Below are 15,785 nucleotides of genomic sequence, written 5' to 3' on the forward strand. Positions count from 1 at the left end.
TATCCACCCATCTTCTGAAACTGATTGTCATATCCTGGAGACTACAGGCGCAAGGCAGGGAACAATCCAGGATGAGGTTCCAACCCATCGCATGGCACACTCACACACCATTCACTCATATGCGCACATCTACAGGCAATTTGGGACCTTCAATATGGACTGCGGGGATAACCGGAGTACCTGGAGGAATCCCCAGACGACCCTGGCACTAGAAGTGTGAGGCAACATTGCTAACCACTGCACCATCCCCTAATAATAATTCAGCGTTCATGTTTAATGAAACTGTAGGAATTACGCTAATCACTACCTTACGGTGTTGGGCCTCCTGAAGAGAACTGAATTCAGATCAGTTGTGTAAGCTATGAAAAGGAAAGTGTTGCCTTCAGTACGACTAACCATTCACTTCTGTACGTCATTTGTATTGTCATTATCTAAATATGCAGTTTCACTTTATTTGAGGTCTGGACTGGTATTCATCTGTGAGGATCATACACAGACAGGAACATTTTTTTACATCAACAGTCTCTTCACATGTCTGTGCCCTGTGTCACTTTCCTGAGATGTCTGTGCCTTCTGTCAGCCTCCTGAGATGTCTGTGCCCTGTGTTAGTCTCCTGTCTTTAGTCACCGGTGCAGTAGAATGACCTTGCATTATAATTCCAGATTTTCTCATATACTAATAGGAAGGTAGATTTATGATGACTTTAGCTCAGTATCACTACTGCTCAATCACATATTTACCAAAATAACAGAAAACCACTAACAACTAATATGAATTCAAAATATCAGAAGAGACCGGTAAAATACTTTTGTAATAACTATAGGCCCTTTAAATATATAGGGCTGGGAATTGTTTTTAAAAAATTAATTACTTGTACAGTTTTCCATGACTGATCATGATTAATCACACCAAATATTAATATTTGTAAAAATAACAACATAGTTTATTGAACCCGGTGGAGAAATCCTCTTTATGCCTCCCTCAACTTGCTCTCTGTAGGTGAGAGCAAGCTGGCTGTGAAGGGTAGCCACCTGTCGTGGTGCCCATGGAGCTGGGGGTTAAGGGCCTTGCTCAAAGACCTGCAGTAATGCCAAAGCTGACCTTGAACTGGTGACCTTCTGATCACAGGCACAAAAGCTTAGGCCCAGGGGTGGCCAATCGTATCCGCAAAGGGCCGGTGTGTATGCAGGTTTTCGTTGCAACTCCCTAATTAAAGGACTGATTGGCCGAAGAGTCCTCACACCTGGGTTTGAACAGCTGACCTAAAGGTTATCCCAAAAACCTGCATACACACCAGCCCTTTGTGGATACGATTGGCCACCCCTGGCTTAGGCCACTGAGCCAAACACTATCTTTAACAAAAATGCACAAATATTTATATGATAAATTTATGCAGAATTAACAAAGGACAGACATTGGTCATTGTCACAAACTCATTACCAAACTATATTCATTTATATTCTAAAAAATAGAGAAAAACACACTCAAATTATTCAACTTAATTGTCTAAACTGTCAATATCACTTCTAGGATGAACGGTTTTACCATTTATTTCTGTAATACACAAGTATTTCATGACAACCAGTGCAACTGACTTGAAAAAAATTAAGGCCAACTAAGATGAAGACAAAACAGAAAATGACAAAGCAAAAATATACATCTTGTGAAACAAATTGTGAGATTCAAAACAGCTTATGTATTCTTGATAATGATTTTTGGCTGCCTATTTGGAGAAAATTAAATAAATCAGACCAACAAATGGCAAACTATTAATACACCTAAAAAGGCAAGGTACTGCTCTACACAACAGACCCAAATTTCACCGTAATATTTTTTTTATTCTGAAAGTTTGCCAGAATGACCCATATTGTAATATTTAATGGCTTAACTTGTAAATAAGTACAAGCATAACTGCTTTCAAAAAGGCTTGAGAAATGGCAAAAAGAAAAGAAAGGACTGGTTCTGCAGATCCAGACATTTGTCAGTGCAAATTCCATGGCAGAGTGATCATATGACTGTGGAGCCCTTGAACAAGGCTTTAATCCCCAAAGTATCGGATGAATAGATGTCAGGTTTCCTAAACTTAATCCTTCAGTCACAATCATTTACAGAGCCCCCAAAATAAAAAGAAAAAAAAGACATGTAAAGAATACAGTGGAAACCGCTCACAGTGATCACTGTTATAGTAATCAACTGCTTATATGGATCAATAAGCTTGGGACAAAATCACTCCTGTACAAGTACTGTTTAAAGTAGTCCACTTACAGTGTTCGTTTTGTGGTTTGTTTTATACATTACAGTATACAGTACTGTAATTAGACACACCACAGGCGTTTCAAATGTTGATTTTGAAAAAGTCAAAATTCAGTAAATAGTGATGCTGTCCGTTTTTCTGAAATTCATGTAACAAATATACAAATGTCAAATAGATGGTAAAATACCGGAGACAAAGAAAAATCTGTTATAATGATTTGCTTAAAGTGATCAATTTCACCCAGAGAGACGTGATCACTTTAAGCGGATTCCACTGAGTTTTGGGCACTTCACAGGCTCCATGTTAAATAGGTAGTTTAAAGTCTATCGCAATTGTCACTTTACACATCGCTCTAAACCAAAAAATCTAATTATTTGATAAAATTGGTTTATTGCTCTACTCTACAGCCAAGTACAGTATCTTTCTTAAACCTAATCCTTCGACCCTATAACATACTATTACAGTCAATGTCCCAATTAAAAAGCTTTAACTATTAACTGAGTCACACAAGTTCAATTACATGTACTCAAATGTCACTGAATACACTAGTGTAATTTTTCAGTAACATTTCCCTATGTGAATCCGCTTGTGTCTCTTTAGGTTTCCTAAATGGCTGAAGCCCTCCCCACCCTGGGAGCACTGGCAGGGACACTCCCCTGTGTGAATTTGTTGGTGTCTCTTTAGATCTCCTAAACGGCTGAAGCCCTTCCAACACTGGGAGCACTGGTAGGGCCTCTCCCCTGTGTGAATCAGTTGATGTTTCTTGAGGCTCCCTGACTCACTAAAGCTCTTCCCACACTGGGAGCACTGGTAGGGCCTCTCTCCTGTGTGAATTCGTTGGTGTCTCTTTAGGTCTCCTAAACGGCTGAAGCCCTTCCAACACTGGGAGCACTGGTAGGGCCTCTCCCCTGTGTGAATCCGCTGGTGTGTCTTGAGGTTTCCTAACTGACGAAAGCTCTTCCCACACTGGGAGCACTGGTAGGGCCTCTCCCCTGTGTGAATTCGTTGGTGTCTCTTTAGGTCTCCTAGATGGCTGAAGCCCTTCCAACACTGGGAGCACTGGTAGGGCCTCTCCCCTGTGTGAATCAGTTGATGATTCTTTAGGTCTCCGAAACGGCTGAAGCTCTTCTCACATTGGGAGCACTGGTAGGGCTTCTCTCCTGTGTGAATTCGTTGGTGTGTCTTGAGGTTTCCTAACTGACGAAAGCTCTTCCCACACTGGGAGCACTGGTAGGGCCTCTCCCCTGTGTGAATTCGTTGGTGTCTCTTTAGGTCACCTAAACGGCTGAAGCCCTTCCAACACTGGGAGCACTGGTAGGGCCTCTCCCCTGTGTGAATCAGTTGATGATTCTTTAGGTTTCCTAAACGGCTGAAGCTCTTCTCACACTGGGAGCACTGGTAGGGCTTCTCTCCTGTGTGAATTTGTTGGTGTGTCTTGAGGCTCCCTAACCGACTAAAGCTCTTCCCACACTGGGAGCACTGGTAGGGCCTCTCTCCTGTGTGAATTTGTTGGTGTGTCTTGAGGTTTCCCAACTGACGAAAGCTCTTCCCACACTGAGAGCACTGGTAGGGCCTCTCCCCTGTGTGAATTCGTTGGTGTCTCTTTAGGTCTCCTAAACGGCTGAAGCCCTTCCAACACTGGGAGCACTGGTAGGGCCTCTCCCCTGTGTGAATCAGTTGATGATTCTTTAGGTTTCCTAAACGGCTGAAGTTCTTCTCACATTGGGAGCACTGGTAGGGCTTCTCTCCTGTGTGAATTTGTTGGTGTGTCTTGAGGCTTCCTAACCGACTAAAGCTCTTCCCACACTGGGAGCACTGGTAGGGCCTCTCTCCTGTGTGTATTTGTTGGTGTGTCTTGAGGTTTCCTAACTGACTAAAGCTCTTCCCACACTGGGAGCACTGGTAGGGCCTCTCCCCTGTGTGAATCAGTTGATGATTCTTTAGGTTTCCTAAACGGCTGAAGTTCTTCTCACATTGGGAGCACTGGTAGGGCTTCTCTCCTGTGTGAATTTGTTGGTGTGTCTTGAGGCTTCCTAACCGACTAAAGCTCTTCCCACACTGGGAGCACTGGTAGGGCCTCTCTCCTGTGTGTATTTGTTGGTGTGTCTTGAGGTTTCCTAACTGACTAAAGCTCTTCCCACACTGGGAGCACTGGTAGGGCCTCTCTCCTGTGTGAATCAGTTGATGTTTCTTGAGGCTTCCTGACTCACTAAAGCTCTTCCCACACTGGGAGCACAGGTAGGGCCTCTCCCCTGTGTGAATCAGTTGATGATTCTTGAGGCTTCCTGACTCAGTAAAGCTCTTCCCACACTGGGAGCACTGGTAGGGCCTCTCCCCTGTGTGAATCCACTGGTGTTTCTTTAGGTTTCCTAAATGTCTGAAGCTCCTCCCACACTGGGAGCAGTTGTAGGGCCTCTCTCCTGTGTGAATTTGTTGGTGTCTCTTGAGGTTTCGTAACTCACTAAAGCTCTTCCCACACTCAGAACACCGATGGGATGACTTCTCCATGCAAGTCTGCCTGTTTATTTTACAGCCTCGGTTTATACTCGGTTTATATATCTTCTCACTCTGGGAACCCCGTCGAACCGTCAGTGTGTCTGTGTTTGCTTCTTCCAGGGTACTGAGTGTGTCTGTACTGAGCTGAGTGGCACTGGGGCCAGCAGACACTGGTGAATGCTCAGCTGTGCTTACTGATCCAAGCCTCAGTTCCTTAGGGTGAGATTTTTTGGTATATCGGTGCAGACCAATGTCTGTGGTATAGAATGGACCCTGAAAAAAAGTGATGATTTGGGAGGATTCACCCGCTCTCCTTGCTGGGGGCAAGATAGAGACAAGTCACTCAGTACTGAGATGGGACAGGGTTAATACAAAGTCAGGAAAAAAGCGAATAAGAAACACAGACATCTTCCAAAGATCCTTCATTACTACATAAGCAGTCCATGTTCACAGTGTGCTGTTGATGCTGCAATCTCTGCCATGCCTGAACTGCACAGAGTAACAACACTGCTAGTTTGAAATGGCAACCTGAAGCACAAAGTATTACCTACAAATGTACCGAAACAATTGCAGGTTTGATGGTATACGTTAGTACGGGGGTGCCCAACTCCAGTCCTGGAGGGCCGGAGCTCTGTGTACCTTAGTTCTTTCCATGTTCCACCATAAATGATTCAGCTCAAGAGCTGCGTGGTAAGTAACACAAGGAGTTGAATCAGATGTGTTAAATGAGGGGAAACCCAAAAATGTGCAGGGCTCTGGCTCTCCAGGACTGGAGTTGGGCACTCCTGCGTTAGTAGCTAAAATCACCTGGGTTTGGAGGTCTCACACACTGTTTGCCCCTGCTATCAGTGACTAACAGCAGAGAACCAGTCAGCTCCTCCTCAGTCACATCCTGAACCACTGCGCCCTTCACATTCTGTCACAAAAAACAAACAAGGCAGAATAAGCCGTTCATCTCATAAAATTATACAAGTGGTTCTACTGGCTTAGATAAACAGAACAGCAGAAAGCAAAATTACTTAAAGGTTAGACATTAAACTGAAATTATGTCTGCTGTGACCTACCGTTGGCCACTTTTGAAATTAACATACACAAATTAAGCCACCTCAAAACGGACAAGTGACATTTGTGAAGAGTCCCACATACACTTAATTTTACCTTGTAGGTGCTCTCGTTCGCAGTCCCTTCAACTTCAGATATCAGGTATTCCCTCTCCTCTTTTTTAACCTCTCCGACACCCTGCTGGGAAGGTTTCTGGTTTGTACAGCAGCTGGTTTTACTGCAGGAAGGCATCTGCTGAAACCAAAATGAAATTAAATTCAGTGAGACTGTGCCAGTTAATCAGTGTGTTGCAATGCACCATAACCCTTAACCCCACCTAATAAAGTCACCTTGACACTTGACAACAGCCATAAACATTAATAACATTTTGTGTGTCATGTGACACACACACTAAGACAGACACACAGTCTCATACACACAGACTAAACAAGCACCTGACTTACAGTTCAGTCGAACTTATGGATATCAGGGGTGGATATACCACGACTGTTCCCCCTGTAGTCATGTCTATGTTAGGCAGATTGCGGCTTCTGAGAACATTGGACTGGCGAGGTAGAGCGCAGCCGCTAGGAGCTGAGTGGAAGCGGTGCGCTCAGAAACAAGAGGTGAAGGTGGTGAAGGCAGCTCAGAGGCTGGTGGGGAACAGCTTACCCACCACCACTGACATTTACACCATCAGATGCAAGAGAAGGGCTTTTTGCATTGAGGGACCCCACCCACTCAGCAGGAGGCTGAGCAGCATCAAGAGTAGGACCAGACTGTGTAATGTGTATGAATATTCATTTACTCATTCAGTTTTACTTTCCTTAGAAATAAAGAATAAGCAATATTTTCTGTAGTTATTTAATACAAAGCACCCATATTTCATAATATCATACACATTTATATGGACACATACAAATGTTGTTCAGCAAAATAGTTGAGTGTGACTTTCCTAAAAGGGTGTGAAAGATGAGAGATGGTTAGAGGAACACACTGAATTTGGTTTGATGTTGATTGGCTTAAAAATTAAGGAGGTATTTCAATTTATCCAACAGCAATACTGATAGACGGTTAAAGGACACATACTGTACAAGGGGTGTTATGCTGATTGGCATTGCACTTTCAAGACGGCCCCTAACTTTTCCAGCAGTTTTGTGTGAGCAGAAGGATATTCCCGAATTGCTTTGTATTTTTAATTCACATTGGTGGAGAATGTGGAGCTAACTAAAAGTGTGAAATATTTTCCTTGTTTAACTTCACATGTGGAGCCTAATCTGAAAAGAATTGCCATCATGATCCCGAAGATACTGCAGTTTAGATATCGCGTTAATAGCTCATAAAATAGGTTCTGTCAGCTGTAATGACATGGTCGGTTAGCATTTTGGGTTCATGGCGACTGTTGCACACCCCTTTGTTTCCCAGATTGCTTTACGTACGATTTTTAATTAATTTTTGAATGTTCGAACGTATCCGTATAATGTGCAATGGGACAATACATGAATGGGTTAATAACTTTAAAACTAGACGAGATAAAAGCACACTTCACTAGATGTGCCTATCAGTGGACTACAGGGAACAATGCACACCCCTTAGATTTTCGGAATAACTTTCTCTCTAACAGCTATTAATTAATGCATTGCATGCATATTACATGGCATAGGGGCAATGCACTAAAGGGTTAATAGCTCTGGAACAAGATGGGACAGCCATGTCCCATGAAGTGTGCATGGATCAGAGGACTCTGGGGGACAATGCACACCCCTTGCATTTTCAGAATAATTAATAGCTGTTAGAGAGAAAGTTAATACATTGTATGCAAATTACATGGCATAGGGGCAATGCACTAAAGGGTTAATAGCTCTGGAATAAAATGGGACAGCCATGTCCTATGAAGTGTGCATGGATCAGAGGACTCTGGGGGACAATGCACACCCCTTGCATTTTCAGAATAACTTTCACTCTAACAGTTATTAATTAATACATTGTATGCATATTACATGGCATAGGGGCAATGCACTAAAGGGTTAATAGCTCTGGAACAAAATGGGACAGCCATGTCCCATATATTGTGCATGGATCAGGGGAACCTGGGGGACAATGCACAGCCCTTGCATTTTCAGATTATTTTTGTCTGTAATAGTTATTTGTTAATATATTGCATCCACTTAAAGTGCAATGGGGCAACACACTAAAGGGGTAATAGCTCTGAAACAAAATGGGACAGCTATGTCCAATTGAGTGTGCTTTCATCAGTGGAGTCTGGGGGACAGTGCACACCCCTTGGATTTTCAAGATCACTTTCTGTCTAGCAGTTGCAGGGTTGAAAAACATGCTTAACAATTAGGCACATCTGCAAATGTCAGCATGTACTTCCAAATATACAATTTTCCCTCATGATTTGTTTTTTCTTCTTTCAATTTTTATCATGTTTAGAAGTTGCTCTTCACTAGTAAAATGTGTATGACTAAATTTCAACATTTGAGAAGACATTTTTAATAAATTATATATATATATATATATAGTGCTGGGTGTCACGCCCCGCTCCGTCCGATCCTTCTGTGTGCCACGCCCACCTCGTTACCTCATGTTTTTACCTGATCGTTTCCACCTGTTGCTCGTTGAACTCTGCTTGTCCTCTGTATATTAGTCCACGTCTCCCCTTGTTCCCCAGATCGAGCATTGTATTGTCCGTGGATGTCCGTACCTGTCCGTCTGTCTCCAAATAAACCCCTTTACCGGACTCCCTGGCTTCGCTCGCCTGCTTCCCGGCTCGCCTATTGCCTGAACGTGACAGAATGACAAGTCTCCGGAAGAAAGGATCCCCCCTAGCCGAGGAGGAATACCTCGGCTTGGTTGACGAGGTCCTGTACTGGCTAACCCAGCCCGAGATCCAGGAGGATCCCGCGGCTCGCGGGTTAGCGTATCGAAGCCGGGATATCCTGGAAGGGATGTCCTTACCCGGCGACGCGCACCAAGTGAGTGAGGTGCGCGAAAATCTCCGGCGGCTTCGAGAGGTAGCGGCTGCTGCTGCCGCCGCTCTGCCCGCGGCACCGCCTGCTGCTGCTGCCGCCGCTCTGCCCGCGGCACCGCCTGCTGCTGCTGCTGCCGCCGCTCTGCCCGCGGCACCGCCGGCTGCTGCTGCCGCCGCTCTGCCCGCGGCACCGCCTGCTGCTGCTGCTGCAGCTGCCGCCGCCTTGCCAGCGGCATCGTCTGTCCTGCCTGACCCGCCTGTCCTGCCTGCTCTGCCTGCAGTCCCTGCAGCTGCCACCACTCTGGCTGCGGCACCCGCCGCGGTGCCCCCTGCTGGCCGTGTGATGGCGGCACCCGCCGCGGTGCCCCCTGCTGGCCGCGTGATGGCGGCGCCCGCTGCGCCGCCCCCTGCTGGCCAAGTGACTGCAGCGCCCGACGAGGCGCCCCCTGCTGGCCGCACACCCAAGGTGCCCTCCGAGGTGCCTCTTGCAGGCCACGTGACGGCGGCGCCCGTCCTGCCTGTCTCGCCTGTCCTGCCGGCACCTGAGCTGCCTGTCTGTCTTTTGCGGAATAAACTCCCTTCTACCCGTCAGTTTGGCTCAGCTCGCCTGCTTCCTGGTTCGCCTACCGGCCAAACGTGACAGAATGCTCGATCTCTGTGACAGCACAAAGCAGCAGACCGTGCACGTTCGGCTCGGTCTGCTGCAGGATTTTGTGTATTGGCGAACCCAGCCCGAGGTCCTGGAGGACCCTACAGCCCTGGAGCTGGCTCACCAGGGCGCGGACCTCCTAACAGAGGATCGCCCACCCGGACAACAATACCCGCTCCAGAAGGCGCGTAAATGCCTCCGCCGCTTGCTACTCCGGCTCACGGAAGGACGGGCGGAGCGCGTCGCTAGGGGACGGGAGGACGGGTCCAAGGCGGCTCCGCTTCCCGCAGAGAGTGGCCAGAAGAAGCGGAGGAAAACCCGGAAGCGGCTAGAGGAGACTCCATCCCTCTTCCTGGGCGTCTGCTCGCTGGTCCCGGCCTGGGAGTCAGCCAGTGAACAGGGAAGCTCCCCGATTACCTGGGGAATCACCGCCTCTATGCACCTGCCCAGTTACTCCGGTGAGATGCCGCCCCCATTGGAGGCTTACCACTACCGGCCAGAGCACATCGCTGGCAAATGGATCAGCCCGGTAAGAGACGCTGTTCCTCGGGTTTCTAAAACCCTTAAAGGGGCAACGTCTAACTTACCTTTGCCTGAACTGCCTGTACCTAACCCGCCTGTGCTTACCCTACTGGAACCGGACCTGCATGTTCCGGACCTGCCAGCAGCGCCTGCTGCTGATGCCGCCGCTCTGCCCGGACTGTACCATCCTCACTCCTCCTCCAGTGGTAGACTCGGAGGGGGAGCTTGAGTGGGACCCCTCGGGGATCCGCTTACTGGGTCCCCCCGACCCAGGTGGGCCCCAGTCCTCTGCACCAGTGCCCCGGAGAAGAGGAGCCCGACAGGCCCACCTTTCTGTGTCCCGTAAAGGGAGGGGACACAGACGTCGGGTCCGGGTCCCGCTCGTTTTGCCCCCTGACACGCCTGTGGTTCCCCGGGCTCCCGCTCGGCTGCCACCTGCGGGTCCTCTGCCGTCGCCTCCTCGGCCACCTGCGGTCCCGCCTCCGAAGCCTCGGCGGCCGCCTACAGGTTCCCCCGCTCCGACTCGTCGCTCGCCGGCGGGTCCTCCCACTCCGATGCGTCGGTGGGCAGCGCATCCGCCTGCCAAGGCTGCGCCGTCGCCTGTTGCGGCTTCCGCTCCCTCCTTTCCTTCCCGGGTGGCCCCTCCAGCTTCCTCCTCTGCCCCGTCGTTGTCCCCTCCGGCTCTTGCCCGGGGGCCCTCTGGCTTTGGCAGTTCGTTTGCTCGCGGCTCCGCCGGCTGCCGCCTTTTCCCCGAGGGTCCTCTTTGTCCTCCTCCCTTTGTTCCGTCTTCTCGTCCCTTTGTCCCGCCTCTGTTCCCTTCTGGTCCTTTTGTCCCTCCTGTCTTGTCGCCTCGTCCCTCTACGTCTCCTCCGTTCACTCCTCGCCCTATTGTTCCTCCGTTCTCTGTTTCCCCGGTGTCTCCCGTTTCTGTCTGCCTGTCCGCTTTTCCTGTCCTGTGTCGTGTCTTGTCTTTCTTCCTGTCTCTTGGCCTGTTCTGTGTCTCTGTCCTGTTCCCTGTCTTTGGTTGATAGGTTTTGCTTTTGTCTTTCAGGTCCTGTGTTTCCTGCCCTTGTCTCGTCCGTCGCCTCCCCTCGGGCGCGCCTTTGAGGGGGGGGGGTTATGTCACGCCCCGCTCCGTCCGATCCTTCTGTGTGCCACGCCCACCTCGTTACCTCATGTTTTTACCTGATCGTTTCCACCTGTTGCTCGTTGAACTCTGCTTGTCCTCTGTATATTAGTCCACGTCTCCCCTTGTTCCCCAGATCGAGCATTGTATTGTCCGTGGATGTCCGTACCTGTCCGTCTGTCTCCAAATAAACCCCTTTACCGGACTCCCTGGCTTCGCTCGCCTGCTTCCCGGCTCGCCTATTGCCTGAACGTGACAGAATGACAAGTCTCCGGAAGAAAGGATCCCCCCTAGCCGAGGAGGAATACCTCGGCTTGGTTGACGAGGTCCTGTACTGGCTAACCCAGCCCGAGATCCAGGAGGATCCCGCGGCTCGCGGGTTAGCGTATCGAAGCCGGGATATCCTGGAAGGGATGTCCTTACCCGGCGACGCGCACCAAGTGAGTGAGGTGCGCGAAAATCTCCGGCGGCTTCGAGAGGTAGCGGCTGCTGCTGCCGCCGCTCTGCCCGCGGCACCGCCTGCTGCTGCTGCCGCCGCTCTGCCCGCGGCACCGCCTGCTGCTGCTGCTGCCGCCGCTCTGCCCGCGGCACCGCCGGCTGCTGCTGCCGCCGCTGCTCTGCCCGCGGCACCGCCTGCTGCTGCTGCTGCAGCTGCCGCCGCCTTGCCAGCGGCATCGTCTGTCCTGCCTGACCCGCCTGTCCTGCCTGACCCGCTTGTCTTGCCTGCTCTGCCTGCAGTCCCTGCAGCTGCCACCACTCTGGCTGCGGCACCCGCCGCGGTGCCCCCTGCTGGCCGCGTGATGGCGGCACCCGCCGCGGTGCCCCCTGCTGGCCGCGTGATGGCGGCGCCCGCTGCGCCGCCCCCTGCTGGCCAAGTGACTGCAGCGCCCGACGAGGCGCCCCCTGCTGGCCGCACACCCAAGGTGCCCTCCGAGGTGCCTCTTGCAGGCCACGTGACGGCGGCGCCCGTCCTGCCTGTCTCTCCTGTCCTGCCGGCACCTGAGCTGCCTGTCTGTCTTTTGCGGAATAAACTCCCTTCTACCCGTCAGTTTGGCTCAGCTCACCTGCTTCCTGGTTCGCCTACCGGCCAAACGTGACAGAATGCTCGATCTCTGTGACAGCACAAAGCAGCAGACCGTGCACGTTCGGCTCGGTCTGCTGCAGGATTTTGTGTATTGGCGAACCCAGCCCGAGGTCCTGGAGGACCCTACAGCCCTGGAGCTGGCTCACCAGGGCGCGGACCTCCTAACAGAGGATCGCCCACCCGGACAACAATACCCGCTCCAGAAGGCGCGTAAATGCCTCCGCCGCTTGCTACTCCGGCTCACGGAAGGACGGGCGGAGCGCGTCGCTAGGGGACGGGAGGACGGGTCCAAGGCGGCTCCGCTTCCCGCAGAGAGTGGCCAGAAGAAGCGGAGGAAAACCCGGAAGCGGCTAGAGGAGACTCCATCCCTCTTCCTGGGCGTCTGCTCGCTGGTCCCGGCCTGGGAGTCAGCCAGTGAACAGGGAAGCTCCCCGATTACCTGGGGAATCACCGCCTCTATGCACCTGCCCAGTTACTCCGGTGAGATGCCGCCCCCATTGGAGGCTTACCACTACCGGCCAGAGCACATCGCTGGCAAATGGATCAGCCCGGTAAGAGACGCTGTTCCTCGGGTTTCTTGCCTATTGCCTGAACGTGACACTGGGCAACGATTAAAATCTTCAATCGTGATTAATCACATGATTTGTCTGATTAATCGTGATTAATCGCAATGTTATGCGCAAAATTTAATAATGAATTAAAAGTATGACTGGCCCCCATGCTCACCTGACCTAAATCCAATAGGACACCTCTGGGACATTATGTTTCGGTCCTTCCAGTCTGCACCTGAGACTGTCCAGGAGCTCAGTGATGCCCTGGTCCATCTTATTATTGTTATACTTTATTATTATTATTAATTATTATTATTATTATTATTACAATTAAAAGGGATAAATACTTTTACTTATCCAATATTTGTTACTCATAGTCCAGGCTATATTCCTATTGATATTTTCAATGTTCCAAATGAACTCGGACCACAAAGTGGCAACATTATGCATCAGGATTCGGGTGTATTTATTATTCCACTTTTAATCTTTTGTTAATAACATTTATTGTGACATCTTTTCAAGATGTTGGCATCCTGTCAGGTGTGCTGCAATCTTGCAGTAGTTTAAGAAGACCTAAAAAAATTGTGTTAAAAACAAAAGTACTCTCAAGGAGAAATTGGAACACTAAATATAGTTAAAAAATCAGACTATGTGACCAAATGCCCCTCTCAATTGATCAGCAGGGGAGATTAATAGAATGTTTTTAGAATGAATTTACTCTTTTGTGTAAAAAAAAGTATTAATTTTTAAATTTGATGTGTTCATTATTCCAAGTTAATTTTTATAAGGAGAGTAATTATTTTTGTATATAAGAAGCCAGAATTCAAATGGTGGCTTAATTATTGTTTTCTTTTTTGTTCAATGGACAAATGCTTAATGCTAATGTATTACAATACATTAGCATACAATGTATTAATTAATAGCTGTTAGAGTGAAAGTTATTCTGAAAATCTAAGGGGTGTGCATTGTCCCCCAGAGTCCACTGATCAAGGCACACTTCATGGGACATGGCTGTCCCATCTTGTTCCAGAGCTATTAACCCTTTAGTGCATTGCCCCTATGCCATGTAATATGCATGCAATGCATTAATTAATAGCTGTTAGAGTGAAAGTTATTCTGAAAATCTAAGGGGTGTGCATTGTCCCCCAGAGTCCACTGATCAAGGCACACTTCATGGGACATGGCTGTCCCATCTTGTTCCAGAGCTATTAACCCTTTAGTGCATTGCCCCTATGCCATGTAATATGCATGCAATGCATTAATTAATAGCTGTTAGAGTGAAAGTTATTCTGAAAATCTAAGGGGTGTGCATTGTCCCCCAGAGTCCACTGATCAAGGCACACTTCATGGGACATGGCTGTCCCATCTTGTTCCAGAGCTATTAACCCTTTAGTGCATTGCCCCTATGCCATGTAATATGCATACAATGCATTAATTAATAGCTGTTAGAGAGAAAGTTATTCCGAAAATCTAAGGGGTGTGCATTGTTCCCTGTAGTCCACTGATAAAAGCACACTTCACTAGATGTGCCTATCTCGTCTAGTTTTAAAGTTATTAACCCATTCATGTATTGTCCCATTGCACATTATACGGATACGTTCGAACATTCAAAAATTAATTAAAAATCGTACGTAAAGCAATCTGGGAAACAAAGGGGTGTGCAACAGTCGCCATGAGCCCAAAATGCTAACCGACCATGTCATTACAGCTGACAGGACCTATTTTATGAGCTATTAACGCGATTTTGCACAAATCACGAAATGGTTTGAAGCGACAAAATAACCGGTGTGCATCGTTGTCTGTGGACTGGACAACACGATTTTATCACTAAAAACGCCCCACCTTACTTCCGTGAAAAGTTATTGAAGCTAGAAAACTGAATATCGAATATGAGGCTAACTTAACCGCGGTCTTCAACGCAGTCTCGCACCTCCAGTAGTCTTCTTTTCTGGATACTCTTTTACTCTCACCCAAGTAGCGAGATTGTTGAGTACTTTTACGCCGACTACAATTGTAATAATATTGAAGCAAAATTACTTTTAATCGAGTACAGAATTTGACTACTTCATCACTTCTGCAAACATATAAGCATGTTTTCCGTAACTAAAGGACTCCCTGTAGAATACGAAACTAGCTAGCTACATCTGCAGTCACAGATACAAACCCATTCCCCACAAACGCCTTACCGTGCCGCAAATGCCTCCTCCTGTTAGTGACTAGAAAGTGGTTTCCATTAACGGCGTTGTCCTGCGTTGCTTTCAGTCGTAATTAAACCCACGATTGTAATGTCTACTGACCGCTGCAGCCTGATCGAATAATGGCGGCGCCTCCCCATCCTTTTGACTTCACTCGCGCCGCGCGCCGCGCCCTGATTGGAGGGCAGTGTGGCTGCCCGATCTGCGGACGCATGCGCACACTGGTTTTCCGTGTACGTCACTTTTGATCTGTATAAGTGATGGGAAGTTCGGCTCAATTAACTGATCCGATTCTTTCCAACTGTCCGTTGTAAATGAATAGATTCTAAAACCGATTCTATGATTCACTTTTCTTTTTCGTCTTTTTTTGCGTGATGAATGTGCCCATGCGTCTACGAAACCACATTTTCCGGCACTTCATTATTACCAATGCGTAATGTACACTTGCGTGATTCAGGGCGTGGACGTCGGGTATCATCATTCATTGCTCACGTATTGTGAGATGGGTCATTGATGTTTATATTTTCTTTCTGACGATTTTGAGCTGCCAAACCAGATGGAGATACAGCTGGTCAGTAGGCTCTCTATGGTGCCTTGGTAGAAAGTGGTGAGGACAGGAGAGGAAAGGTGTGCTCTCTTCATCCTGCGCAGGAAATGCAACTGCTGCTGAGCCCATTTTACCAGTGAAGTTGTATTTGGTGAGCAGTCCAGGTTTCCAGTTATCTGCACACCCAGGAATTTGATGCTGCTGACCACCTCCACGGCATTGTTATCGATGACGAGTGGTGAATGACTGGGCTGTTTTCTCCTGAAGTCGATGATCATCTCCTTGGTCTTCTCCACATTCAGGATCAGGTTGTTATCCCTGCATCATCCCACCAGTTGCTTAACCT

The 15,785-nt window shown here is 48.5% G+C and overlaps 2 protein-coding genes across 4 annotated transcripts in view; one reads left to right on the top strand and one right to left on the bottom strand.

Moving 5' to 3' along the window:
• The window catches only part of LOC111844380 (uncharacterized), a 560,559-nt gene that overhangs the window by 467,328 nt on the left and 77,446 nt on the right, over positions 1-15,785 (top strand). The gene's annotated exons all lie outside the window — the stretch shown is intronic.
• Positions 1,535-15,071, bottom strand: LOC140588640 (uncharacterized). Of its 3 annotated transcripts, none has more exons than XM_072710447.1 (4): positions 14,995-15,071; positions 5,909-6,043; positions 5,558-5,666; positions 1,535-5,067 (listed from the first exon to the last, which is right to left on the bottom strand). In XM_072710447.1, the coding sequence occupies exons 2-4, from the start codon at positions 6,041-6,043 to the stop codon at positions 2,813-2,815; spliced, it is 2,499 nt and encodes an 832-aa protein (XP_072566548.1). In that variant the 5' UTR covers positions 14,995-15,071; the 3' UTR covers positions 1,535-2,812. The 3 variants fall into 3 exon arrangements, with proteins under 3 accessions (XP_072566548.1, XP_072566546.1, XP_072566547.1); XM_072710445.1 differs by having other exon boundaries at positions 14,884-15,035; XM_072710446.1 differs by having other exon boundaries at positions 5,909-6,046; positions 14,884-15,035.

The sequence above is a fragment of the Paramormyrops kingsleyae genome, chromosome 4 (genome assembly GCF_048594095.1).
Source record: "Paramormyrops kingsleyae isolate MSU_618 chromosome 4, PKINGS_0.4, whole genome shotgun sequence".
Taxonomy (NCBI): domain Eukaryota; kingdom Metazoa; phylum Chordata; class Actinopteri; order Osteoglossiformes; family Mormyridae; genus Paramormyrops; species Paramormyrops kingsleyae.